Below are 27,560 nucleotides of genomic sequence, written 5' to 3'. Positions count from 1 at the left end.
GTCAGGTTTCCCATCAGTCACCACACTGAGCTGATCCAGCTAAAATTCATCTGAAACAGGAAACCATCTGTTTAGCATCTCCAGGTTTATTTTTATTTGTTTCTAAATGGTAAACAGTCTAAATGTCAGCCGAGGCCTTTCTGTGTCGAGGTTAGACATTCTGCTTCTGCATATGTGTGTTTCTGGGTTCTCCAACTTCTTTCCACAGGTCAAAACAGGCTAAATTGTGAATCTAAATAGCCCTTAAGGTTGAGAGTGAGTCTGTGTACAGGTAATTGTCTTGTTCATAACTGTGTGAAGACCTGCTAAAGACGGGCACCACGCAGTCAGAGACGTCAACGCTTGGTTTTACACAACGCAGCCGGCATTATTGCAGTTTCCTATTTGTAACTCCTTCTCTTCAGTGTCCATGTATTGATTCAGTTTTATGATAAATGTTTCAATATATATTTTAAAGTTCTAGTAAGACAGCTGGAAAACCCTCCTGAAAATGGTTCAGTTGGAGGGGAGTATCATATCATGATCTCAGTAAGAACCAGAGAATCCTAAGTAGCTACGTAAAGCAAATAGAAAGCTCTGAAAAATAGCAAGTGTGTGCAGGACCTTTATTTACATTTTGCCAAAGTAAATAGAAGGAATGAAGCTCAGCAAGAAAAGACTAAACACCAGATTGTGTTTTGAAAGCGAACATCTGGACACACTTAAGATTTCGCAAGTTCACTGGGACGCAAAAACTAAACTAAATGAGTCACGTCAGATGATCGGCATTAATTAGTTACTTTGGTAGCAAAACAAATATAGGCTGTAGATGCACTGATCTATTATCTGCACACTCAACAAAAAGTCTAACAATTAGTCAATGATCACCAAGCCAACATTGCTCCTTCTGTTATGGATAACAACCAAAAATTGAGTAATTTTCATAGGATCTTGAGTTTGAGTTTTACCCACTGCTGATCCTACAAGCACTCATATTTTAGCTACAAAATCCCCCATTTAGCAGTAGGGGGTGCAATTCAGAACCTTCCGGCATGCAACGTCACCTGATGACCTCTCACCCTATTTTGCAATGTTCTACTTTTTCACAGTGTGACAATAAACCTTGTCTCCTGCATTGTTGATTTCCAGGTAAGCGTGTGTGTCTGGGGGAGCAGTTGGCCAGGATGGAGTTATTCCTCTTCTTCACCTCCCTCCTCCAGCGGTTTAAGTTCTCAGCTCCACCTGGAGAGCAGCCCAGCTTGGAGTTCAAACTGGGAGCGACTCGCACTCCCAAACCTTACCGCCTCTGCGCCATGCCTCGCTGAGCTGAGCTCAGCACAGCCTCTCTTTTCTTGTATTACATTGGTCAAAGAAACAACTCTGTCAGCTGTCAATCCTCTGAACATTAAAATTAAGCAGTGCAGTGTCTCTTTGTTATCAAAAAAACAAAACAGTGTTATATCTCTTTATGTAAAATCAGCTTAACAATTACAATTTGTCCTGAAAATTTGTTGATTGAAAAACATCACAGTTTCGTGGCTTTACAAATAAATGGTGTTGCAGTGTCTTGTATTCACCTGAATATTTTTTAGATTAATCAGCAATAAAAAGCCTCAAACATGTCATGTCATTCATTTCATCTATGCTGGGGCAACAAATGCAACACGTTCCTTTCACTCACAAATCTAGCGAGGTGACTATTGCTTCTAAAGTTTTAGTAGAAAGAAAACAAATGTTGCATTTTTATTTCTTAAAAAGGACAGTGCATTTAAACGAACTTGGTTTGCACTCTACAAGTACCTGAGCATTTTGCCCTGTAGCCAGAAACCTTTAGTGAGTTATGCTTTGATGATTTCTTTTGTAACCTGAATCTCTAAATCCAGCATCGCTCTGATTTTTAGTGCTAAATCTTTGGCTCCTATCCCAACATTATACATCAATCCATACTCTCATTTTAAAATGTATAAATCACATTTCATGCTTGCTCATATTTGGTCTGTGCAGAAAGATAAGTTTTTCTCAGTTGCGGATTGTAAAAATAAACGGAAACGAAGAACACTTCCTCCCCTTTCCTCTGTTTTCTAAGAAGAGGCACAGCCGGGGGCCGGAGAGCAGGGTGGGTGGGACGGGTCGTTCAGGGCGTTTGAGTCCAAACAACAAGCAGCCGATTTAAAAGCAGCCATAGAAAACTCAGCGACAGCCAACCAGTGAATCTAATTGATCGAAATAGCTTGAAATTTACATGAAAGATGCTTTATAAAAAGCTTAAGCTTCAACAGAGATGGAGGTGGTGGTGGGCAAACTGGGTGATAAGTGACTATAAGGAAGTTATATAACAGTTTCCCTGCTAGGAGTCTCACGCAACAGGAAAAACATGTGGGAGCTGGCCCCGTTCCAGCTGGTTGCAGAGGGGAAAACTATGCAGCAGGCCATTTTGTATGAAGATACAGCAGAGCCTGGACGATTTAAACAAAGCACTTTTTGACTAAGATTTCTCTGCGGCTGTGTGGAGAATGTGTGCTTGAAGCGATCAGTAAAAAGGCAAAACAGACTGAAGACAAGTTGTACAGGAGAATATTTAGCAGCATAAAAAGAGAACATCATTTTTTTCTCTTAAATTCTTTACTTCAGTCTTTCATAGCACATGTATTAATCAAGTGAGAGGAAGACCACGAGTCACAGTATTAGCAAAAATTCATCTCTACTTTGTTTATGGGTGAGCTTTAACGCTCCACTCTTTCTAGTATGTCCATTACTTTGACTTTAAATAGCAAATTATTTGACTCAACATTTTCCCATCCACATCTACATGGCTATTTTTTTTATTTATCTGAACACAAATACAGTTAATATAAAATGTAGCAGAGCACCAAGAACGTAGAACTTCAGATTACAGATCTAAGCAGAAACTTAGAGGGTTGTGAAACTGTTTTATTACAGCTTTTATGTTCACAACCTTTACCTTATTTGCAGAGTATGGTGTGTTTACTCAACAGTTACTCACAGTGCATAACAACTCTTATCACTGATAAACAGAATGGTTAAATATAAACATTCAGAGATTCTTTTGTTTCATTCATAGCTCACCTCACAGAGCTGCACCTGTGTTAGCAGAGCACAGGTTGAACAATGGACGCTTTATACAGTCTCCTTGGCTTTGAGTGGCTGGACACCAGGAGTGTCTTGATATATTTTTGTGTGTTTCTGCTGCTGAGCAATATCTTAAAGAACAGAAAACCAAAAAATGTATCTTTCATCACATTAAATTTATTGTACCATCAAACAATTTTTTGAATCAAATAAAGATAACCTGAGTAAACTGTTTACACTATCCTTGGATGGTTGGTGGTACTGGTGACTTACAGCGGTCTCTGGCCACTGAGGGCTGGTGTGTGAGGTTGAACAAATTGCATGTATTTATAGTCGGATTCACCATCATACATGACTTGCACTTTAGAAACAACTTCCTGCGACTCCCATAAAGAGAGACAACGCTCCTTCAAAGTTAGGAATCAGTCTCTGCCTCAACTATTTTGGTGTTTTGCTCACTGTTGTTGGCCGGATGGAGAGGGAGATGGATCTACAGATTGGGGCAGCACTGAAGTAGTGCGGCTGCTTCCTGTGCTGCAAAATGAGGTGGCGAGTGCAGCAGGATAGATGGATGTCTGGGTTTCCCTACTGGTCTTATTACCCACGATGACCCGGCCTTGCATAAATGGAAGACAATGGATGGACAAGTTCAAATAGTGCTGAATTTTGGACAAACAGTAAAACATGTTCCTCAGGTAGTAACTGTGTCTCAATGCCATTTTGTTGAAAACCGAAATCTGTTGTCTGTGTTCAGTTTGCAGAAAAATATGGCAATATTTTCAGTCTCCATGTCTTTGGAAGAAGGACGGTGATCGTTAACGGGTACAAACATGTGAAAGAGGCACTTGTTGAAAAAGGAGAGGACTTCATGGATCGTCCCTCCATTCCATTGATTTCTGAGCTTTTCAAGAACCAAGGCATGGTGTCTCTTTACATTCCTGTTGAAAATCTTTCTAAGTCACTCTTTCATGTTAAGCAATATCATTTGTATCTGACTCCACAAACCTCAATGTTGACACAGTTTCCTATTTCTGAAAGGCATTGTGATGTCTAATGGTAATCCATGGAAAGTACAGAGGAGGTTCGCTCTTCATACGCTGAGGAACTTTGGTCTGGGAAAGAAGACCATGGAGCGATACATCCAGCAGGAGAGCCAGTATCTCACTGAGGCGTTTGCTGATCAGCAAGGTACAAATTAAGCAAACAACCAAATAAACAAACATTGAATTATTGTCATTGCTGCAGTTTTCCATCTTCTTTTTTATTTTTTAGGTTTATTATTCCTCGCTTTTATTTAGCTTGCAATCTGTTATTATTTCATAGGCAAGGCGTTTAATGCCCAGGCACTGATCAACTACGTCGTGTCCAACATCATCTGCTGCTTGGTCTTCGGGAGTCGATACGAATACAATGACAAGCATTACCAGACTATCCTTGAGAACTTAAATGAGATTTTGCGCTTACAGGAAGGTTTGTGGGTGCAGGCAAGTCTCTTTGCACACATATTGCACACTCAGAATGCAGATAAAGTGTAGTTAAAGTTTCAACTCCCCAAATCAAAATTTGTTCGACAGAAGATCCAAATGTAGATGAAGATATACTTTACTGCATATTCAGCAAAACAATATTTGTCTAAAGGTTTTTTACCAAGGATGAGATTTTATCTTCTTTGATCCTCAGATATTCAACGTGATTCCCTTTGTGATGAAGTGGCTACCTGGACCCCAAAAGAAAATATTTGATCTTCTACAGAACATAGTTGAGTTTGTAGAAATCCGTATCAAAGAACACAAAGAGGACTTTGATCCCTCATCACCGAGAGACTACATCGACTCCTTCCTGACAGAAATGGGAGACGTAAGTGTTGAATTCAGTAATAAATTACATATAATTATTTGACTATTTTGGACGTTTGGGTTTGAAGCCATATAGCCTATAGTCTCATGTCAGTGTTCATTATATTTTTGCTTCAGTTCTGAAAGGCAGAAAAGTTCCTTTTTCCATACATAATATGTTCGTCTGTTATTTATGTCATTTTGCTTGCACTAAGCACGGGACGCCACACAGACAACAGTTTATACATAAAGAGCAAACATATTCAAATGGAAGATATTATGTAAAGTTGACCTTTTAGCTTCATATTATGTTATAAAGTTATTCCCTCATCAAAAACATATATGGAGTTTTGTTTTAATTCTTACATGCATGTTTGAGGAAACGTTGAATCTTCTGTGGCAGCTAAACTCTTGCTCCTACAAAACTCGCTCTCGGAGTTGCGGTCTCTCACAGAGCACGACATTGTATACAAAACATTTTAGAACAACTGAAGGTAACATGGTCATTTGAATTTACAGGAACCTTTTCATCCATGTTTCTCATTTGTAGCAAGAATAAACCATCACAGTCAGGGACATTAAAGTCTGCAAAAGTACTTTTGAGTTTCTCTTAAAAACAACATTAGAAAGTCTGGCTAAGTCTTAACAGATCAGAGGGAGATTAAAAAGCTTGAACAGCACAATGCATATAGTAGGTATGTAGACACATTGTCACTCCTGTCTCTCATATCTTTGGCAGAAAGAGGACAAAGATTCTGGTTTTGATATCTTAAATTTGTGCGCCTGCACTCTGGACCTGTTTTTTGCTGGGACAGAAACCACCACCACCACTTTGCACTGGGGGCTGCTGTACATGATCTACTATCCTGACATACAAGGTGTGTTGAGGAACACTCAGCAGACTAAAATATAAATATAAAAACAGAGTAAGGCATTCATTTTTCCCATTGCTCAGACTCCAGAGTCAGTTGTGTTTTCGTTGTGCTCAGAGCGTGTCCAGGCTGAGATAGACGCCGTGATCGGTCCATCCAGACAACCCGCGGTGACCGACAGAGAGAACATGCCCTACACTGACGCCGTCATCCACGAGATACAGAGGAAGGGAAACATCATCCCACTGAATGTGGCCCGCATGACAACCAAAGACACCACCCTGGATAAATACTCTATTCCAAAGGTACATTATTTACAGCAGACAGTATTTTAGTTAGGAGCACTGATTGTGGGTTAACATTTTCTCAGCACAGCCTTTATTTCTGACAAACCCACAGGTTGAGGGACACAGAAATAAACTAAAGAAAAAAACAACTGATTACTTTAAACAGAATTATTCATTCATAATTTACTCACAATTATTTTTTACATGTTTCTTTGCCATAAAAAACCTCCAAGAAGAATTGAAAACTCACCTTACTATCTAATAATTCCCCTACAGGTTTATTATAAATGGGTGCAAACTACTTATCTTTATTCACTATTTATCTTGTTTTGCTCCCTGTACAGATAAAAATCTACTGACAAACTGAGCAGAAATAAATGTCTTACTGAGCCTCTTGTCTTTTTTCAATCTCCAGGGAACCTTGGTCATGGCGACGCTTCACTCTGTCCTCCATGATGAGTCCATGTGGGAGACTCCACACTCCTTCAACCCTCAGCACTTTCTGGACCAGGACGGTAAATTTAGGAAGAGAGAAGCCTTCATGCCTTTTTCTGCAGGTTGGTTTCAGTCTGTTAAAATTCACTTTATTTCTACTTGAGTCTTCGTAAAACGATAATCAGCTTGATTGCATAATACGTATTTGTCTTTATTTTAAAAAAATGGAACAATTCAATCAGCGATCAATAAAAATAGCTCAAATTTTCTTTGAGTTAATAACTACTGAAAAGTTATAGGATAACTAGATTTTTCTTTGCTTGGTTTAAATATAAAGTGCCAGAAAAGAGATTGTGGTGTTGCAGACAGAAACTAATGAACCTGTAGCGTAACCAAAGTGTTTTTTGGACAATTTTGTTATGATTGTGCTCCTGTGTTTGCTTGCTTTCTGTTAAGTTGAAGATAAATAAAAGCCAACAAATTGCCACTGATGGCGCTCTTGCTATGTACAGGAGATAAGGAGCTGACACTGATCAGTCCAGAATAAAGTGTGGCCGTGTGAATAACTCCAGTAACATGCTTAAATGGTTATTTTATTCAACCTGGCATATCATATACAATAGAGAAATAAGCATTATAGGCAAACAAAGCATTAAACCAAACTGGAGCAATCTTGACAGTCTTTAGTACATCACAGTTGTGTAGCAATGGCGTTGTGTTGTGTATTCTCAGGTAAACGTGTGTGTCTCGGGGAGCAGCTGGCCAGGATGGAGCTGTTCCTCTTCTTCACCTCCCTCCTCCAGAGGTTTAAGTTCTCGCCTCCTCCAGGAGAGAAGCCCAGTCTGGAGTACAAACTGGGAGCCACTCATTATCCCAAACCTTACCGCCTCTGTGTCGCACAACGTTAAGCCAACAGAAGTGTTGACAGAACCTCTTGGATCCATTACACTGTCTCTGAAATCAAAGATCTCAGTGGCAGCTGTGTCTTAAAACCTATTTGTATTACAGCTATTAAGATATCAAATTGTGTAGAAATAAAGTTGTCCAAATTGTTGATGCTAGAAATGAACGGTCTGACTTAAATGGCTATATTTTAATCTAAAACACATTTCATCCTGCTGTGGAATATTTTGCTTAAATTTTGAACCTGTTGTTGGGAAGCAGATCAATAACCTGTTAAGTTCTGTTGGTTGTGATTCATGTCCATTTAATATTTTTTTACAGTGAAATGTTTTTGATGTAATGTTCACTTCCTTAAAAAGAAGCATAGAATGTATTTAAGCTAGAAGATATGAAAGACGACACAAAAGGCCAAAGGAACAGCTTTGAAATGATCGCATGTGATGAAATCATAACTTTCATGTTTTATCAGTATTCACAAATGTTTATAATCACTTGACTTCAATAATCTTCCAATTCTGGGATCAACAAAGTACATCTTGTCTTGTCTTAAATGAAAAGCTTTGGTTTTACCTCTGTCTTTAAAATCAGCGTATCTCCTGATAAGCTTTGGAGAAAAGTTATTGTGAAAGCAGCTGGATATTTTCAGCTTCAGGGGTAAAATAAAAGTTTTGGAGATAAGATAAAGCTGATCTACCACTGGGAGAAATGTCACTGATAAGTGCGAGTCAGTGGGGCAAAAGTAAAGCTGAATGCCAAGGCAGGAATCAGTCAATAAAAAGTAAATAAAACAGATGCACAACTGCTCACAACCCTTGAGCTTTTCCACATGTTGCCAACCAGGATTATATGATTACAACCATAAACTTCGGGGTACTTTTGTCATGGTTTTCGTGGAGGTGTTTTGTTTATTTAAGTTCCTTCTTTTGGCTGTTGATTTCTGAATCTTTTCGGTCATGGTTTCCACAATCAGTTCATTGCTTTGTTTTGGGTTTCTCAGTTCTTTCTTGTGGTCTGTGCTTTGTTCATTTTGTGTCCTGCTAAGGTTCTCCCCCGTACTATTTTCTCCTGGTTCTCATCAAATTCTGTTCATGTTTCATTTTCTCAGCTCTTGTAAATCTTTTCTATAATAAACAAATAAAAATAATTTTGATACGGCCCAAAATGAAAGTGAGTTTGGCGTTTCTAAATGAAGTTGATCTACATCGTAAATACCCACAGCAGTTAGACACAATAATTCAACTGAAAGACTAAGTTAACATGGCTCACCATGTTACGATCTCATTTCCCTGCGAAATTGTTCATACAATTATATTTTTTCTTCTTCGGGATTTTCCTGTTAGTTCCGTCCAGTTTCCCATCATGCAGTGGGAATATTGCAAAACGTATTCCCACAGCATGATGCTGCAACTACTGGCAATAAATTATTATACGTGTTATATTATATTTTATAAGATGGCACCAGTAGGGAGATTTTAGGCTCCCATGAATTTTACGACTAATAATTATTTTTTTCTTTCAATGTTCTGCGCTTACTGCTTTTACTTTGAAGGCCAACAGCGTACCAATGTGATTCTGTGACGTCACGTAGAGTGTTTTCTTCCTGCGTTTCTGCGTCCATATTAAAACTTAAGGCATTTTAATCAGACGCAGTTTAAGGAGAAGTCATGAAGTCCCTCTTGCGTGTTCTGGGGTTGGACTGGATCGACAGCAGCAGCTTTCTCATATTTGTGTTTGTTTTTCTGCTGCTGAGCGATGTTTGGAAGAACAGAGTGCCGAGAAACTTTCCACCCGGACCCTGGTCTCTTCCTTTTATTGGACACCTTCATCTCATCGACATCTCTCGGATGCACCTGCAGTTTTCTGAGGTATTCAATAAAATGCCAAATAAATCAAACAAATCTGAGTTTAATACTCTGAAACATTTTCAGGTTTATCTCTTTGAGGGTGATTTGTTTTCTCTGTGGGAGATGAAACTGCAACTCTTACATTAAATTAACTAAAATACCCCGATGATCCGGATTTGGAAGCAACTAGTGTAAAGGTATAGTGACTATACTATAGTCAAATGAAGCGCAGGATTTTCCCGACAATTTGGACCTTGGTCTGATTGCCAGATAGTTTTATAATGTATAGACTGTGAATACAAGCAGTTAGACTCAGAAAAATAAAGTATAATCAGAGGTGGGCAAAGTATCCAAAAATTGTCCTCAAGTAAGAGTAGTACTACTTCAATATATTTTTACTCAGGCCCCACCCCAGGATTCCGTAGTTTGTTGCGCCACATTTCACTGCAATTAAAGCTGCAGTGTGTAACTTTCACAATAATATTTTTTACACATTTCCTAACACCGTCGCTGTGTTGTGACAATGCAAGATGAGACAGATAATCTGTGAAAAGATTTAGCTCCTCCATCTCTTCCCAGTGGTATTCTTGCTGTCTGATGAAATGCACCAGAGCAAAAACAACCAATCAGGCCACCAATATCTGTCGTCATTGGTGGCCATGCTGACGGAGGGATGCTTACACCAGGGTGATTGACAGTGCTAAGACCCTCTTCCTTCTTCTGATGTGTTGTTTCTGATGGAGCAGTGTATTTCAGTAGACAGCAGGTCCATAGAGAGGAGGCAGAAAAGCTCCGTTCTTTTTCTCGTACATGTCTCGACAATATAAATGTGAAAAAATGTATATTTCTACAAAACTTACAGAATAGAGCTTTAAAGCAGCTAATGCCATTTCCTACATAGCTAACGCACAACCTTTTGACCTCTGTAATTGAACATTTTGAGGTGTTTCCAGTGTAGGTCTGGACTTCGACTTGGCCATTTCAAAGCCAAGTTCACACTATCCATTCATCAGCTATCTCAGCCCAAACATATAATGGTAAAATCATGGTGCAAGATCTCTAGATTTGAGGTTGAACATTTGGTCTGTGTTTCTCAGTTTGACAGTTGCACAAACAGAAATGTTGGTTTATCACTTAAAACTCCAATAAAATAAATTCAAGCTTGGGGCTGTACTGTAACAAAGTAGGAAGACGTTCAAGGGTTCTTTATAGATTTAGGAAGGCACTAAACCTCCGAACTGAAGCTTTTAGGGACACTGCTCCCCGTCTGACTGGGTGGACTGCTGGTACTGAGCACAAAAGGAAAGTGTCCTCAGTGTTTTGACAATTCATTTTCCTTTGTGTTGAGTCATTGGGGCCATTCTTTGTGCTCAGTTGGCAGAAAAATATGGGAACATTTTCAGTGTTCGCCTCTTTGGTGGCCGGACTGTCATCGTTAGTGGCTACAAGCAAATAAGGGAGGCTCTGATCCTTCAAGGAGAAGACTTCGTAGATCGTCCCGTCATCCCGCTGTTTGAAGAGTTAGTTGGGAATAAAGGTAAAGATTTTGTGTCCAAAGCTGCAGTTTTGAGTTTTGGTATTGATAACACCTGTTTCACACAAGAAACAAATCATATAGATGTTGCTTAATGGAGTAATTCCCAAATACCTTTACTGTAACATTGTTTTTTGCTTTCAATAGGTCTTGTTGGTTCCAGTGGTTATCCATGGAAGACACACAGGAGATTTGCTCTTCAAACACTCAGAAACTTTGGCCTGGGCAAGAAAACGCTGGAGCAATTCATCCAGCAGGAGTGCCAGTACCTCACAGAGGGCTACGCTGCTCATAAAGGCAATATATATATATATATATATATATATATCACTTGGACTTATTTTTTTATAAATTTTACACATATTATGAACACCAACCCTGAAAGCTGTGAAGAAATAAGAGGACACAAGTGGAGTAGAAACTTTAAGGACTTTTAAAAGAAAAAATCTAAACCAAGTTTTACATGTAGGTGCATGTTAATTAGAATTTATAGTTGATTTATATCAGTGACTTTATTTCAAAAGTGACATATTTAAAAAAATAAAGACATCCAGTTCCTTAGAAAATAAAAATGACATAGGACCGATAAAAGTATTTTAATACTGAAATATTAACTTACTGAAAAGTATCTAAATTTTCATATCTAACTATGGAAATTTGGGCCAATGTCGATATCTGATATTAATATTGTTGTTATGGCTGATAATTGATCTCATTAGCGTTTCAATACCTTTTAAAAAAATGGACCACACTGCTGTCTCCACCACTGATTCTCTGCTTCAGTTAAATTTCCCACAATCTTGAGGTGCATGACTGTCACCGTCACATGGTCAATCAAACAAATACCACCATCGATCTCCTCCAGAAGCAAACAAGATGGAAATAAATACTAATTGTTAACATCAGGCCAGTTTTATTTATCGGACCGATACCGATCTGTTAATAAATTACTAATATCAACCGACACTGACATTAGTGCAGGTTTATCGTGTATCCCTAATATAAAGGCTGGAAATATATTACCAGGAATTTATATACGAGTTTCCCTCTCAGATTTGAATTATTTAAATAAATGAACTTTTCCATTACATTCTAAATCACTGAGAGGCTCTTGTATCCTAAGAACAGAAACAGGACCAACCAAACAGCATGGCAAGAGGAAGCAGATCTGTGAAAAGCAAGATGATAATAAGAGTGAGGGACACAGTATTTCCCCAGATTACATAACAAAGAGAAATGAAGCACATAGAATAACAAAAAAAGTGAAAAAACTCACAAAGGAAGTTTAAAAACAGTGGAAATCTTACTGAAATTGTTCTCTATCTTACAGGTCAGCCTTTTAATTCCCAGACTTTGGTAAACAAGGCTGTGTCCAATGTTATCTGCTGTTTGGTCTTTGGGAACAGATTTGAGTACACAGACCAGCAGCAGCAGACGATACTGGAGAAATCAGATGAAGTTGTGCGCTTACAGGGAAACATAGTGGTGCAGGTGAGAACTCTCCAAAAAAAAAAAAAATCCTTGAATCAAAATATGGACTAAATCCATAACACATTTTTTGTTTTGTAGAGTAGATTTGTGTTGTTTTTATGAAGGTATACCTTGAAATAAAAATGTCTCTGACACCTAAAAGTGTATGTTCATGGTCTTTAGCTTTACAACGTAATTCCCCGGCTGATGAAGCGGCTGCCTGGGCCTCATCAGACGCTTTTCTCCTTAACAAGAAAGATAGTTGAACTCATAAAAATCAAGATCAAGGAACACAGAGAAAACCTCGACCCGTCATCTCCACGAGACTACATCGACTCCTTCCTCATAGAGATGGGAGAGGTGAGGACTCTGCTGTGTCTCATTAAGCACATGCTCTCATCTGATTCATTTATTTATGTTACTTACAGAAAGAAGACAAAGACTCCGGTTTTGATTTGGAGAATCTGTGTTTTTGCATTTTTGACCTGTTCGGTGCTGGAACTGAAACCACCACAACCACTTTGCACTGGGGGCTGCTGTACATGATCTACTATCCTGACATACAAGGTGTGTGAGGAAGCAAGTATTCCTATGACTTTACATATTCACCACTCACTAACAGATCAGTCTGATGTTGGGTATAATCTTTATAAAATTGACATTTCAGAGTATCAGTGTAACAATAGATTCAAAGGTTGTTCTTCTCTGCATGCAGAGCGGGTCCAGGCTGAGATAGACGCTGTGATTGGTCCGTCCAGGCAGCCGTCTATGACTGACAGAGACAACATGCCTTACACCAACGCTGTCATCCATGAGATACAGAGGATGGGGAACATCATACCGTTAAATGTGCCCCGAATAGCAAGCAAAGACACCACCTTGGATAAATACTCCATCCCAAAGGTATAAAATATGCAAACAACATTAATTATGAGTTTATAAATTCATCTTAACATCCAGGAACAATTATATTTCATCGATCATTACAAATTGCTTTGTACTGACTTCTTCAAACACAACGACTGTAGTCTCCTGCTGTATCAGGGCTCGTCTTACTGAATATTTTCCATCTTTGATTGTTTTTTTAAAGGTGATGTAAAAATCTGAAGATCATTTATCTTAACAAACTGCAATTCACGCATTTGACCACTTGGGGCAGACACACAGGAATTTAAACTTTATACACACTGTTGGAGCCTTTTAAGAATTAGATCAATGTATTTTTTGCTAAATTATTAATGTTTTAGATCCAAGGTTTTGTGAATGGTAGATCTATTGTTGTTTATTTATTTGTTTCAATTTCTTCACGGCGACATAAACAAACGTATTGGCAGACATATAAAACTGTTTTTGAAAACATTTAGGTGTGACTAAGAAGTAGGTGTGTGAAGCCGTGTATTTGCTGTGTTTTTTTCCTCAGGGCACCTTGATATTAGCTCCACTTCACTCTGTCCTCCATGATGAGTCCATGTGGGAGACTCCACACTCCTTCAACCCTGAGCACTTCCTGGACCAGGACGGTAAATTTAGGAAGAGAGAAGCCTTCATGCCTTTTTCTGCAGGTTAGTCTTTTGTTAAATTTTTTAAAAGTTTTTTATTCTGCTTGATACTGTTTAACAGAGTTGGCACATCTTCACTTGTAGTCAGCCAGAGCCTTTTGGTGACTGCTTGTTCTTACTTTGAAGAGAAGTAACATAGTGAAAGTGGTTATTGATGAAATGTTAAATTTTGCTCTTGTAACTTAAAAAAAAAACTGAATTAGAAGTTTATTACATATAATTTTATTTGTAGAAATATAATCGATTTTGATGTTTATTCATGTTAAATCAATAATATTCTTCAGAGAAAGCGAAATGTGCCTGCAAAACTCTTTTTAAGTTTATGGAATTGAACTTTTAAAATGTTTTTTTTTCTTTACCCCAATTACTACAAAGTACATAAAGGAACAAAAAAATCTAATCTAATTTAGGTTTAAATTTAAAACTGAACACACAAACTATCAAGGAACCCAAATATTTGTTGGTTAAAGTAACTTATTTATTGGGTATAATATAATTTAAATGACAATAAAAAGGTGAAATGGAGGAAAAACATGTAAAAATTACTAAAAGTATAATAATTTTTTTCAAATAAAATTATTATTTTGAGATTGTACAAAGACAGTATTGATGCATAGGCCTGCAGGAGCTATATCTTATGTAAATAAACAGGTTTAGAAACAGTTTTAGTATTTTACATTTTTCTATAAGACATTATCTACATTGCATCTCAATATTTTTACATTCATCAAGAAACAATTTTATAAATCTTTTTTTTACTGAAAATATGCAATTTTTCATTACATTTTTGTTAAATTTAATATCAAATAGAAAAGTAGGAAACTAATATTACTTTGTGTTGCATAACTAGTAACGATGTGTCGAACTGTGTATCCTCAGGTAAACGTGTGTGTCTCGGGGAGCAGCTGGCCAGGATGGAGCTGTTCCTCTTCTTCACCTCCCTCCTCCAGAGGTTTAAGTTCTCACCTCTTGCAGGAGAGCAGCCCAGTCTGGAGTGCAGGATGGCGGCAGTTCGTAGTCCCAAACCTTACCGCCTCTGTGCCGTGCCACGTTAAACCATAAAAATAGATGGCAATGACTTAAAATATTGCTATCTTGGCGTAAATCAAAAATATGTCGAATGAAATATTTGCTGGTAGCTTAGACACAGAATCAAGACATTTAAAATCACTGACATTTGAGTGACTTACATTTTTTAAATCATCTGTTTTTAAAGACTTTCAGAAAAGACTTTAACATTGTTGGGTTTATCTTAGCAACAACTTACTAAATAACCTGAAACAAGCAATATATCTGCTGTTGTTGTGTCACTTTTGTGTTGTACAAAAATAAATAATCTTGAAATCTTGCGCAAGTCTCAACAATTGAAGTAAATGTTGCATCTTCTGATGAGAACATTTTGCATCCGTTTTTCATAATTGCAACATTTGTATGAATGACATACATTCACATGTATGACATTGTATGACATACATTGTTATACAATGTATACAATGTATGACAATTGTACTTTATCATACATTGTCACAATTGTGATTGTATATAAATATTCTGAGTGATGTGATAATTTTAGCCTTAAAAGTTTCATGTACAGTTATTGCTTCACTGTTAAGTTGGGTTTCACTGTAGTTGAAAATACAGTTTGACAAAGAGAGTTTTACTCCATAAATAGTTTGTGATAATGTAGCGTACACTAAAAAAAAATAACTAATTGGATTAACATAAAAAAAAATCCTGGAAAGGATTTCCACCTGATAACTTTGCTTTATTTCAACACTATGTAATTATGTTACTCCAATTTAAAGCAAATGTGTTAGTTCAACTTAATTTATTAAGGTTGATTCAACTCATTTACTATAGTTGGACCCAATGTAATTTAATAGAGCCAGCCCAACTAATTCGCAATGTTTTGGACCAAATAATTGACTTTACTTGATTTAGATGAATGCAAATTTAGTTGAAACCACCTTATTTTACAGTGGTACCGTCACACTACTTAATTAAGTTGATCCAACTGATGAAAATTAAGTTAGCTCAACAAACATGCTTCATGCTGAAAGAAAGCTATTTAATCGTGTGGAAATCCTTTCCATGATTGAATTATGTTAATTCAAAGGCATTTTTTTTAAGTGGTATTACATTAAGTGTTTTAAGACAGCACTGGGTGAAAGGGTAGAAAGGACACTCAACAATTAGAAAAGGTACAACAATACTTGTGTAGTATTAGCTTATTTTGTTTGTGCGAATTCAAAGACCCTCAATTCTCATTTTTTCAGTGTAGTTCCTGGTTCAAAACAGCTTAAACCAAGCTGAGTGGTTTTATTTTGAAACTCAGCTGTTTTCACCTGTGAAACTTTGACTCAGTTCAGTTTGTCTTATCTGGTTCCCGCTGTGTTTGATAATAAAACATCTGGTTCCTCGGTGTTCATAGAAAACATGGAGACGATCCTGAGCGTCCTGGGCTTGGAGTGGATAGACCTCAGAGGTTTTCTGATATTTTCCTGTGTTTTTCTGCTGCTGACAGATGTTGTGAAGAACAGAGTGCCTAGTAACTTTCCACCAAGCCCGTGGTCTTTTCCTTTTATTGGAGACCTTCCTCGCATTAAGGAGTCCAAAATTCACCTGCAGTTTAAAGAGGTAGGAGAAAAACAGAGAATAATGAAATACAGTCAGTGTTATTGTTTAATAAGTGTGTATGGCTCAGCAGAATCCCATGAATCCTGTCTTTAAATACTCTTATTTCCCAAACACAAATAATTGACTCAAGCAATAAATGAATAAAAAACATATCTTAAAAAAAAAAAAAGTAAAATACATAACTGATTAAGTTCAGATAAAATGTTTTGCTTAACAGAAGATTATTAACTCAGCCAGCTTTACGTCCTTCCAGGATAAAGGTGGCTGAAATGGACTCTAACCTTTTTATTTTTCTCTTGTAGAGCAAAGTGCTCAATTTTAACTAAGCTATTTAACCTTATGCATACATTTATAATTTTTACTGTTATTCAACATATTTTTCCTTTGATCCTTTCTCACCTCTCCTTAAAAATATACTTTGTGAACAACTTTTTATTTTATTTTTTAAAGTGAAGTAAGGGTAGATATTTGCACGTAACAAAAAAAAGCATGGAAAATGAATTCACTTACATCTACATATGCGTGTATAATTACATAAGAACAGACAGAAAAGAGGAAAAAAACTGAGTCATATCCCTGAATATGGGTTTAAATGACAGGTATCCAGTAAAATTATACTATACAAGAAGAAAGTTACAGAAAAAACTTAATGAGTTGGTTACTTTAAGACAACAAATGTACTGAAAATATTTATATTTATGATTATTATTTGAAATGTTAGAAAAAATATCCTGACAAACTTCCCACTTCATATTTGAGCACATTAAAGATACATAAAGACAAAGACGGTGGGATGCGTAATATCTTTTTAAGTTGTCCTTGGGTTGTTTTTCTTCATAGGTTTTTACAAAGTTTATTTCTTGTGTTTTGAATGAAATATCTGCTCTGTGTTCAGTTTGCAGGGAAATACGGGAACGTTTTCAGTCTTCGTTTGTTTGGTGGAAGGGTTGTCGTCATTAATGGCTACAAGCTGGTGAGAGAAACTCTTATTGTACAGGGAGAAAACTTCCCTGATCGTCCCAACATCCCGTTGTTTGAAGAAGTATTTCAGAACAAAGGTGACATTTATTTGTGTCAAAAGCTGCAATCTCCAATCAAGCCCAAAACATCCATCTCATTTCACACAAAGAATATTAGTCTGTCAGTTCTGGCGTCAAAATAAACTTTTTTTTGTTGGTTTCTAAAAGGTCTTATAATTTCCAGCGGTAACCAGTGGAAGCAGCAGAGTGGACCTGCACATGTGTTATTTTATTTAGATTCTTTCTCTATTTTTACAGGTCACACTTTAATTAAAGTTCTTAGACTACACTGTTTGAGGAGATCTTTGTGAACTAACTAGCCTACACTGATTTTCAGGGCACCATCATCCTTACTATGCTGGACTCAGTTTTACATGATGAGTCCATGTGGGAAACTCCGTACACCTTCAATCCTCAGCACTTTCTGGAAAAGGACGGCAAATTCAGGAAGAGAGAAGCATTTCTTCCCTTCTCTGCAGGTTGGATGTTGAACTTTGATGTCATTTTATGGACAGCTCTTAAAATAAGACATTTTTGTCTGAGAGACCTTCAAAAACTTCAACCAGATGTTCAAAAACTTAGCATGCAGTCACCACATGTTGAATTAATGCTTGATTTCATTTCAGATCAAACCTGCTGCAGACAATGACGTATTTTAAGCATTAATTTAATAAAAACAGTTTGTTGTTAATGAAAACCCAAAATTCAGTTTGTCAGAAAATCTAAATGACTAATACAAAAATATTTTTCACAAAAAATATTTTTCTGGGCTACACAATATTCCAATTTATTGAGCTGTTCCTCTGTTTATGTATAAATACTATTTTTTAACTTGTTGTTTGAGACTTTGAATCAGTCTTTTTGACCTCATCTTGACTGTGTTGTGTTGTATATCTAAATGTAATAGGAAGCTTGCCTGATGACAGCAGCCATAAAATCACTATAAAATGAGTCATAATGTCAGTAAACATGAAAATTAACTTATAATGTGCAATAAAGATTAAAATGTTTGGAAAATGGCTGTTTAAGGAAAATAACATGATTTTATTGGACCACACTCAGTAAATAATTGTTTCATTTAAACTACATTTGCCCAAATATTAATGCACTCATGAAAACACTTTCAGGTAATAAACCTACTTAAGATATTTCTTGAATGTATCTTCTGTTTAGAAACATATTTATTTTTTATTTTGCATTATTATTTTTTGTCTCAAAGTCCATCTCTTTTAAAGGTTAGTCTCCAGTATTTACAGTACTTTGAACAAATCTATGATTCAGTGGATGCTGTATTATCATTTCTTTTCCTTGCAAATACATTCAGGATAATCATCAAGTCTCACAAATATTTGGCTGGCATCTTCAATGGTTTATGAATTCAAAATGCAAATTTAAAAGGATTTGCAGATGACCAAGTGTTATGACTTACGTAGATTAGAGGTCTTCAAGGTGGGAGTCGCGTCCCCCAGTGGCGTTGTGCCAGTACTACAAGAGGGTGTTGTAAAATTTCTGATTGATTTGACATATTCAGTTGTTTGTTTTTTATCCAAAGTTGTCTTTAAATACACATGAACATGAATCCAATATGCAACATATTCAAGAAAGGAGCCATTGAATATTGTGTTTCAGCCAGAAATACATTCGTTGACCAAAAATCAGTTCATCATGGTAAAAGTTATGAGTTTTATGAATTTGTTCATAACAGTTTCATTGACATGTCATCACTTTTGTAATCAAAACTCAGTAAATAAAATAAAAACGTGATGTAAAGAAACTGTGTATTATTTGTATTGAATGAGACATATAGTATACATACAAGCTGAGTGGTTTTATTTTGAAACTCAGCAATGTTTCCTAGTGAAACATTAACCCAGTACAGTGCGTCTTATCTGCTTCCTGCTATATTTGCTAAAACATCTGGTTCCTTTGCTTCACCTCGGTGTTCATAGAAGACATGGAGACGATCCTGAGCGTCCTGGGCTTGGAGTGGATAGACCTCAGAAGTTTTCTGATATTTTTCTGTGTTTTTCTGCTGCTGACAGATGTTGTGAAGAACAGAGTGCCTAGTAACTTTCCACCAGGCCCGTGGTCTTTTCCTTTTATTGGAGACCTTCCTCGCATTAAGGCGTCCAAAATTCACCTGCAGTTTAAAGAGGTAGGAGAAAACAACACAGCAATAAGGTATAGATCCTGTCTTTAAATAATGTTGTTTCCCAAATTTAAAGCAGTGACTCAAACAATAAATGAAGAAACAAATAACAAAATTATATTTCTTTTAAAAAAAACAAAAGATACCATAGATTAAGTTCAGATAAAATACTTTATCAAGGACATTGTTGACTGAAGAGTATAAAGGTGGCTGAAATGGACTCTAACCTTTTTATTTTTCTCTAGTAGAGTAAAGTGCATCATTCTAACTTCCTAGACTTTTTGCCTACATACTTTTTAACGTTCATTCATTGATTGATTAGTATGTGAAAACATACTGGCCCTTTTAGAAATATTACATGTTTGCTTTACATCCACATTTGTGATGTAAATAAATATATACATAACTGTGCTGCAACCATACTGTATAATTCATCTGGATGAATATTTGTCTCTTGGCAAAGAGGGAATGTTGTGGAATAAAGAACTACAAGACTAAAAATATGGTTTTAGTTATTATATTGTCACAATACAGGTTTCTGCTGATTTTAGCCTCCTACATTCTCACTCTCTTGTCTCTTTCTTCATTTGGCAGCAGCTTGCCTGAGAAAAGGCTCGGAAACCAAAGCAAAGCAAAGTCAGAAGTGTTCACCTAGTTTTCTGTTTCCCCACATTAATCTGATAAAACCTTTGTGAGATGCATCCAGGAAAGATAATTCACAGAGGCCACATTCATCAATCTTCATGAAAAAGAAAAGTATGAAGAATGGAGAATATAGTTGGACATCAAAGAATAAATAAACTACAATTTCAATGAACAAAAAGGTCAGCAAAGAGAACAAATGGCGTGATCAAAAGCAGGCTAAAAGCTAACAAGGATTTGGTTCATTTTAGACAGTTAAAGTACTGAGAGAAAACATAACAATGATTGTTATTTTTGATCTCAAATGTTAGAAAATGTATGAAAACAAACCTCAATTTTATCTTTGAGCTCCAGGATCTCAATGAAGATACATAAATACAGAGATGTTGTCCTTTGGATTTCTTTCTCAAAGATTTTTAAAATGTTTATTTTCTGAATTTTGAATGAAGGCAAATATCTGCTCTGTGTTCAGTTTGCAGGGAAATACGGGAACATTTTCAGTCTTCGTTTGTTTGGTGGAAGGGTTGTCGTCATTAATGGCTACAAGCTGGTGAGAGAAACTCTGATCCAACAAGGGGAAAACTTCATCGATCGTCCCAAAATCCCCTTATTTGATGACTTAGTTGGGAATAAAGGTGACATTCTTTATGTTTTGTGTCAAAAGCTGCAATTTCCAATCAATCTCAAACCATACATTTCATTTCACTCAAAGAATGTTTTGCTGTGTTAGTAATTACATTAATTTATCAAAGCCCTGAAAGGCAAATGGGACTTACGTGACTAAAAAGTAAGGAATTAAAACTTCTTTCCACTCTGTAGTTGTTTTCTGTAGAATTGAAAGGAATATAAGTTGCATAATCAGAAATACTTAATAGAAGAACACAATTGATCAAATTTTGCACCTCACAATTTTTTAATGCTCTCTTAAGTGGAAAGAATCCAGAAGTAAAAACTAAACAGAAAAAGCTTGGCAATATTTTTATTTAACATATCCGTTTTTCCTTTTTTTAAAATACTTTTATATGATATTTAAAGTTCAGGCGAAAACACAATTTGGCTTAGAAAATGGGTCTTTGAAAATATATTTTCTCTTTGCCGTTCAGGGCTTCTGTACTACAGTATTAATTTCATTCAAGTGTCAGCGTAACACTTTTTATTTAATTGGTTTCAAAAAGGTCTTGTAGGTTCCAGCGGTAATCATTGGAAGCAGCAGAGGAGATTTGCTCTTCACACACTCAGAAACTTTGGTCTGGGAAAGAAAACCCTGGAGCGATCCATCCAGCAGGAGTGTCGGTATCTCACTGAGGCTTTTGCTGATCTACAAGGTAAAAAAAATAACAAAAGGAAAATCTTATTTTGTGTTCAGAAAAAGGTTTTGTTAGAAATATTTACTGTATTAGATTTATTATGCTCACCTAAACAGTATCACATTGGACACCTTTATTATCTCTAGAATTGCTTTTACTCCTGATGGTGCAGGTTAACAAGATATTGCAAAATTTCCTCAAAAGTTTTGGTTTATATGAACATGATAGCATTGCAGAGGACCTGCAGGTTTTTTTTATCTTGTGTATCTGTTTCACCACTTCCCACAAAGACCAGGGTTAGACTGAGATCTGGAGCCCGATGGAGAACAGAGAACTCACGCTCATCAAATATTATGCTACCCAAGCCTTTAATACAAAACTGAACAGAGCCACACTTTAATGCCGTTTGTACAAAATTGTTACACTGGCATCTGAATGTTGCAGCTGAAATTGAGACTCATCAAACCATGAAACATTTTTCTATCTGTTAATGTCAAACTTTGATGGGTTTTCTGTTCTTAGCTGATAGAAGTGGCACATTGTCTGATCTTCTGCTGCTGGAGCCCATCTGCTTCCATGTTCGATGCGTTGACTGTTCAGAGATGCTAATTCACACATCTTGGTTGTAACTAACTGGAGAATTTTTTAACTAACTAATGAGAATATTTCAAGTCGCTTTAAGTCTGCCCAGTCTTCTATGACCTTTGACATTAGCAATATGTTTGTGTCCAGTCTACACCCACTCTATGGATTTTAAAAAAATATGTTTATTAATTGTTTGTTAAGAACAGATATATTTTTAGACCACTCTGTAAGTGTTTGTGTTAAAATCTGAACAGATAGTCAGTTTCTAAAATATTCAGGCCAGTTATAGAGACACTTGTCACCATGTTACATTCAAAGTCACTTAAATATTCTTTCTTTACCTTTTCTATGCCTGGTGTCTCTCTATACCTTTAATATATTGTCACATTCCTAAATTAATGGCCTATGTCTTTTTTTGTCAAAAGTGATTTTGACAAAAATAAATAAATAAAAAATAAAAAGGAAAGAAATCAACACCTCTCTATTTCCAAAAGATGTGTTAGGCAAAAAAAATATTCCTTTGATCAAAAAATTTCCTAAGGTGTTATTTTAGGAAGGTTATGATATGTAAATGTTATTTTTAAATACAATCCAACAAATAAGTTTTTTTCAGTTTCAAGTACTGAAACAAGTTTGCTTTTTATGTTATATGATCAATTTCCAACAATGTCCATAGAACTTCATTCTGCTTTGTTATTATTATTATTATTATTATTATTATTATTATTATTATTATTATTATTATTATTATTATACTAAACTCTGGATTCCACCATTTATCCCTTTCATGCATGAATTATGATCCTTTGTGTCAGAATTTTTTTTTCCATTTTAAAAAATTTTTTTCTTAAGGCATAAAAAAGGTAGGAAATTTTTTTTGTAAAAATCATTTTTTTTATTTTTTTTATTTTTATGTGATCAATTGTAATTTTGTCCAAATACAAAGTTGTTATTTGAAAAATACATCAGTAGTATTGTTCCTTAGGGGTTATCTGATGTCACAATATTTTTTTTACTTGCAAGAGTCGTCTACAGTAGAAGGAGGGACCGGGTCGGTTCTCATGCTTTTTTGTCTGTCGGCCATATTGTACTTAAAAAAAATAATTTCTTGCATTTGCAGCTGATGGCCAGTAGTTGATGGTATCTTTTATGATGCATTAGTGTCCACTTCAGTGGTCTGTGTGCATTTATAACATAGAAATCCACAGGAAGCACAAGAAAATGGCTTTTAGATAGCTGTCCACTGTAGTGACCACTATGCATGAAAGGGTTATAGTAAAATATGTGGATTCAAAGTGACAGAGTTTCAAACACCAAAACAAAATTCAGTACATAGTGAATTACTGAACAATGCTGTTGTCTAATGAGTTTTCTTGTTTTTGCTTCAGGTCAGCCATTTAATGTCCAAAGACTAATCAACAACGCTGTGTCCAACATCATCTGCTGCTTGGTCTTTGGGAATCGATTTGAGTACAACGACAAGCAGTTCAAGATCATCCTTCAACACTTCAATGAGACGATTTACCTCGAAGGAACTGTGTGGGCACAGGTGAGGACAAGTTTCCAAGAGAAGAAGAAGGTGGGGCTGTATGACTCTGGGACAGAGATAAGCGCTACTTAACCAATGAGCAACTTAATAAACCACAATTTCTGTTACCAATAATGGAAATCCAGAGACAGATGGGAAATCTTTGTTCAAGTAATTCTGGTCATAAAGACTTACAGCGATCTCTGATTCAGTCTAGTGAAGTTGGAGGTGATACATTCACACATATAGACTTACTGACCATTTAGATACATCAGTTCAACACATCATTTTTAGCACAAATAATGAGCCAGCCAATAACATGGCAGGAAGTTGGTGAAGACGACGATGACAATTTCAAATGGAGTATCAGAAAGAGGAAGAAGAAAATTCAAGTAGCTTTTAATGTTACATGATGGTTGGTGCCAGACCGGTTTACAAAGACTGGTCTGAAAATAGAGAAACTATCCAGATGTCTGTACCAATACCAAAATGCTCAATGGATGTCAGCATTCTGGTGGTGGTGATGTGATGATTGATGGAAACTCTGACTTCTCATTCATTACTTGGATGTCAGAACCACTTTGATGGAACAATCGATATTTCTCTGTCTCTTCTGTAGATTTACAACGCATTGCCCTGGCTGATGAAATGGCTGCCTGGACCTCATCAGAGGATTTTCACCATAACATACGAATTATTAGATTTTATTAAAGTAAGGATCAAGGAACACAAAGAGAACCTGGACCCTTCATCACCCAGAGACTACATCGACTCCTTCCTCATAGAGATGGGAGAGGTGAGACCTCCCTGCTGTGTTGAAGCTCTTCTCACCTCACATGACTCATGAAAACAACATCTGCCTCATGTGTCTCAATCAGAAAGAAGACAAGGATTCTGGTTTTGATATCGACAATTTGTGTTTTTGCGCTCTGGACCTGTTTGGTGCTGGAACTGAAACCACCACCACCACTTTACACTGGGGGCTGCTGTTCATGATCTTGAACCCACAAATACAAGGTTGGTTTGACTGATACATCTCTAAGTCTGTCAAACATTTTCCCATTGCTACACTCAACTATATTATAACATTATACAGTATGTTATAATATTCATCAGTCCAGCACATAGACTCAGATTGTTCTGTTCTTCTCTGCATGCAGAGCGGGTCCAGGCTGAGATAGACGCTGTGATTGGTCCGTCCAGGCAGCCGTCTATGACTGACAGAGACAACATGCCTTACACCAACGCTGTCATCCATGAGATACAGAGGATGGGGAACATTATACCGTTAAATGTGCCCCGCACAGCTAACCAGGACATCACAGTGGATAAATACTCCATCCCAAAGGTCTAACCTGCACATGCATTATAATTTCATTTAGATGCTTCCCCTGTTTCTATATCTCAAACTTTAATTGTGTCAGGATTGGTTTTTTTCTGTGTTGTTTTGAGTTTTCCGTGTGTTTATTTTTGGGTTTCTGTGTCTTGAGTCTCCATGTTGTCCTGTCTATCCCTTAATTGTTCCTAGGTGTGTCTTGCTCCTTGATTACCCTTTGTGTATTTAATGCCACCTGTGTCTCTGTGTCTTTGTCAGGTCCTTGTTGTACCAGTCTGTCAGTTCTGTCGTGGCGCTTTTGATGCTATCAGTCGCTACCAGTTTTGAGCCTTAGCTTTCTGCTCATCTGTGCAGCCTGGACCTTTGGATTATTTGTGCCTTTGTCACCATTAATTATTAGTTCATCATTCCAACCTGCGTCCTCCGCGTTTTCCTCACCACCCTACAACCGCACACCTTGACAAATTGGAGGTCTTAGATTTTGCCTTAGAATGACAAATAATGTGAGGAGAGAGGAAGTTTTCCACCATTTTTCAGACTGCACCGCTTTAGCAGAGCTTTGTGAACTAATTTTAGTCTCGGTGAGATTAACAACGTAAATACAGCTTTACAAGATGTGCATACTATAATGATTAGAGATTTTCTTGTTTATGTAAATTGGTTTGCAGCTTTTGGAGCTGACACAAAATCACTGATGTGGTAGAGTGGTAGATTTTGGGAATTAGTCAGTGACTAAATTTGCTTAGAAATGCTCTGATGAGAAAATCACTGGCACTTGGGTTTGGACCTGATATTTCTATTCATATCTGCTCAGCACAATCTCACTCCAAACACAAACTACTGCTATATAGCTCTAGAAATGATATGAAGTTTGACTAAAGAAAAAAATTTCCTTGCACTCCCCAATGCTTCTAACTGAGATTGAACTTCAAAGTAAGCCGATGTGCCGCCTCAGTTAGCACAGTCTGTGTAATTGTGGTTTTTACAATCAATTTCTATTGAAATATTTGCCTTAATTATCAATGTTACCCTCATCAGTGGGTACGCATGACAACTCTGAATCAACAGAGAAGCAATCAAGAACATTCAGTCAATTTCAAAGGCTAAAAAAATTCAAGTAGTGATTTTGACTAATTTCATTGTTTTTTAGATTTGTAATAACGTGACTTTCCATAAATCAGCAGTAAAATAAAGTATTCAGTCCTATCTGACTAACCCTACACTGATTTTCAGGGCACCATCATCCTTTCTATACTGGACTCAGTTTTACACGATGAGTCCATGTGGGAAACTCCGTACACCTTCAATCCTCAGCACTTTCTGGAAAAGGACGGCAAATTCAGGAAGAGAGAAGCATTTCTTCCCTTCTCTGCAGGTTGGATGTTGAACTTTGATGATGTCATTTTATGGACAGCTCTTAAAATAAGACATTTATGTCTGAGAGACCTTCAAAAACGTACTGGGAAACCTTTAAATTAAAAGTAGGCCCATTAATTAAACATGAAACTCATGCATTACGTATGTTTACGATATCAACATTTAAGAATTAATTTTATGAAAATGATATATTCTTCATGAAAACCCACAGTTTAGTTTCCCATACAGTTACATAGACCAACAAAAAACGTTTAATGGTTTTGAGTAATATTCTTATTTTCTGAATAATTTGGGGGTTTTGTTAGCTGTACGCGTCACTAGTTTACTTGTTGAAACAAATGAAATGAATTAAATTATTGGTGATGTTATTATTTACTGAGCTCCACATCTATTGATACAATATTGTTAACTTGTCCTTTGAGACTTTGAATCTCTATATGAGGTCTGCGGTGAAATTTAAGTATCATAAAGTTTTCTTCTCCTTTAGGAAGAATCTCAGAAGCTAAACCTTGCTTCACAAAATCAGACTGTAAACTCCACGTCTTCTCCTCTAGTTTTCTGTTTCCCATGACTAGAAAACCTATCAGCTAACATAATGAATTGATATTAACTGTATTGTATCTATTAAATGCATGTGACTGAACTTGAATTCATCTCTAGAGTTGGATCGATTAGATTTTGATCCATTTATCTTGTAAGGAAGCTTGTTATGAACGGGCTCTATTTAAATTTGTATGTAAACTGATTTGATATATAATGTCTCAGTGAAATACCACATCACACTTTCAATAATTGTTGCAACTGGCAATTTAAGTAAATTTTATGTCATAGTCTCTGTAACATAAGATCTGATTAAAAACGTTAAAATTCTGCGTCCTCAGGTAAACGTGTGTGTCTCGGGGAGCAGCTGGCCAGGATGGAGTTGTTCCTCTTCTTCACCTCCCTCCTCCAGAGGTTTAAGTTCTCACCTCCTCCAGGAGAGAAGCCCAGTCTGGAGTACAAACTGGGAGTAACCCATTGTCCCAAACCTTACCGCCTCTGTGCCGTGCCGCGTTAAACTGCTGCCTGATGACAAGAAATTACCCTGCTTATATTTCTCCTTTATAAATTTAATCATTATATTAGGAGGATGAACCTTTGTGATGCAATAAATATGAAATAATAATGCGAAA

General features: G+C 36.6%; 3 protein-coding genes and 1 long non-coding RNA gene across 11 annotated transcripts in view; 3 read left to right on the top strand and 1 right to left on the bottom strand.

Annotated features, from left to right (window-relative positions):
• The window catches only part of LOC114150928 (uncharacterized), a 15,025-nt gene extending 2,414 nt beyond the window's left edge, over window positions 1-12,611 (bottom strand). The window contains exon 1 of the long non-coding RNA XR_003596860.1: window positions 12,553-12,611. This is a non-coding gene — a long non-coding RNA (uncharacterized LOC114150928). The remainder of the gene's footprint in view (window positions 1-12,552) is intronic.
• Window positions 1-19,228, top strand: part of LOC114150922 (cytochrome P450 2J2-like) — a 24,159-nt gene extending 4,931 nt beyond the window's left edge. Inside the window, exons 2-10 of one of the 7 annotated variants that reach the window (XM_028027727.1) lie at window positions 3,824-3,986; window positions 4,108-4,257; window positions 4,393-4,553; window positions 4,750-4,926; window positions 5,644-5,782; window positions 5,894-6,081; window positions 6,479-6,620; window positions 7,231-7,406; window positions 18,376-19,228. In XM_028027727.1, coding sequence (XP_027883528.1) covers window positions 3,824-3,986; window positions 4,108-4,257; window positions 4,393-4,553; window positions 4,750-4,926; window positions 5,644-5,782; window positions 5,894-6,081; window positions 6,479-6,620; window positions 7,231-7,406 — 1,296 coding nt within the window. In that variant the 3' untranslated portion in view covers window positions 18,376-19,228. Of the gene's footprint in view, window positions 1-1,128; window positions 1,602-3,823; window positions 3,987-4,107; window positions 4,258-4,392; window positions 4,554-4,749; window positions 4,927-5,643; window positions 5,783-5,893; window positions 6,082-6,478; window positions 6,621-7,230; window positions 8,564-18,375 lie in introns of those variants that run through there. The other 6 variants (XM_028027726.1, XM_028027724.1, XM_028027725.1 and 3 more) reach the window with 6 other exon arrangements.
• Window positions 9,066-15,157, top strand: LOC114150919 (cytochrome P450 2J2-like). The gene is made up of 9 exons (XM_028027717.1): window positions 9,066-9,266; window positions 10,620-10,782; window positions 10,927-11,076; window positions 12,110-12,270; window positions 12,433-12,609; window positions 12,678-12,816; window positions 12,965-13,152; window positions 13,670-13,811; window positions 14,688-15,157. Exons 1-9 carry the CDS (start codon window positions 9,066-9,068, stop codon window positions 14,861-14,863), a joined length of 1,497 nt encoding a protein of 498 aa, XP_027883518.1. The 3' UTR covers window positions 14,864-15,157.
• Window positions 15,264-27,560, top strand: LOC114150920 (cytochrome P450 2J6-like). Of its 2 annotated transcripts, XM_028027719.1 has the most exons (10): window positions 15,264-16,445; window positions 17,341-17,503; window positions 17,633-17,658; window positions 21,457-21,580; window positions 23,536-23,696; window positions 24,295-24,471; window positions 24,554-24,692; window positions 24,836-25,023; window positions 26,245-26,386; window positions 27,270-27,560. In XM_028027719.1, the coding sequence occupies exons 1-10, from the start codon at window positions 16,245-16,247 to the stop codon at window positions 27,443-27,445; spliced, it is 1,497 nt and encodes a 498-aa protein (XP_027883520.1). In that variant the 5' UTR covers window positions 15,264-16,244; the 3' UTR covers window positions 27,446-27,560. The 2 variants fall into 2 exon arrangements, with proteins under 2 accessions (XP_027883520.1, XP_027883519.1); XM_028027718.1 differs by lacking the exons at window positions 15,264-16,445; window positions 17,341-17,503; window positions 17,633-17,658 and adding exons at window positions 19,370-19,619; window positions 20,728-20,890 and having other exon boundaries at window positions 21,431-21,580.

The sequence above is a fragment of the Xiphophorus couchianus genome, chromosome 9 (assembly GCF_001444195.1).
Source record: "Xiphophorus couchianus chromosome 9, X_couchianus-1.0, whole genome shotgun sequence".
Lineage (NCBI taxonomy): Eukaryota > Metazoa > Chordata > Actinopteri > Cyprinodontiformes > Poeciliidae > Xiphophorus > Xiphophorus couchianus.
This window is presented reverse-complemented; position numbering and strand designations above follow the sequence as displayed.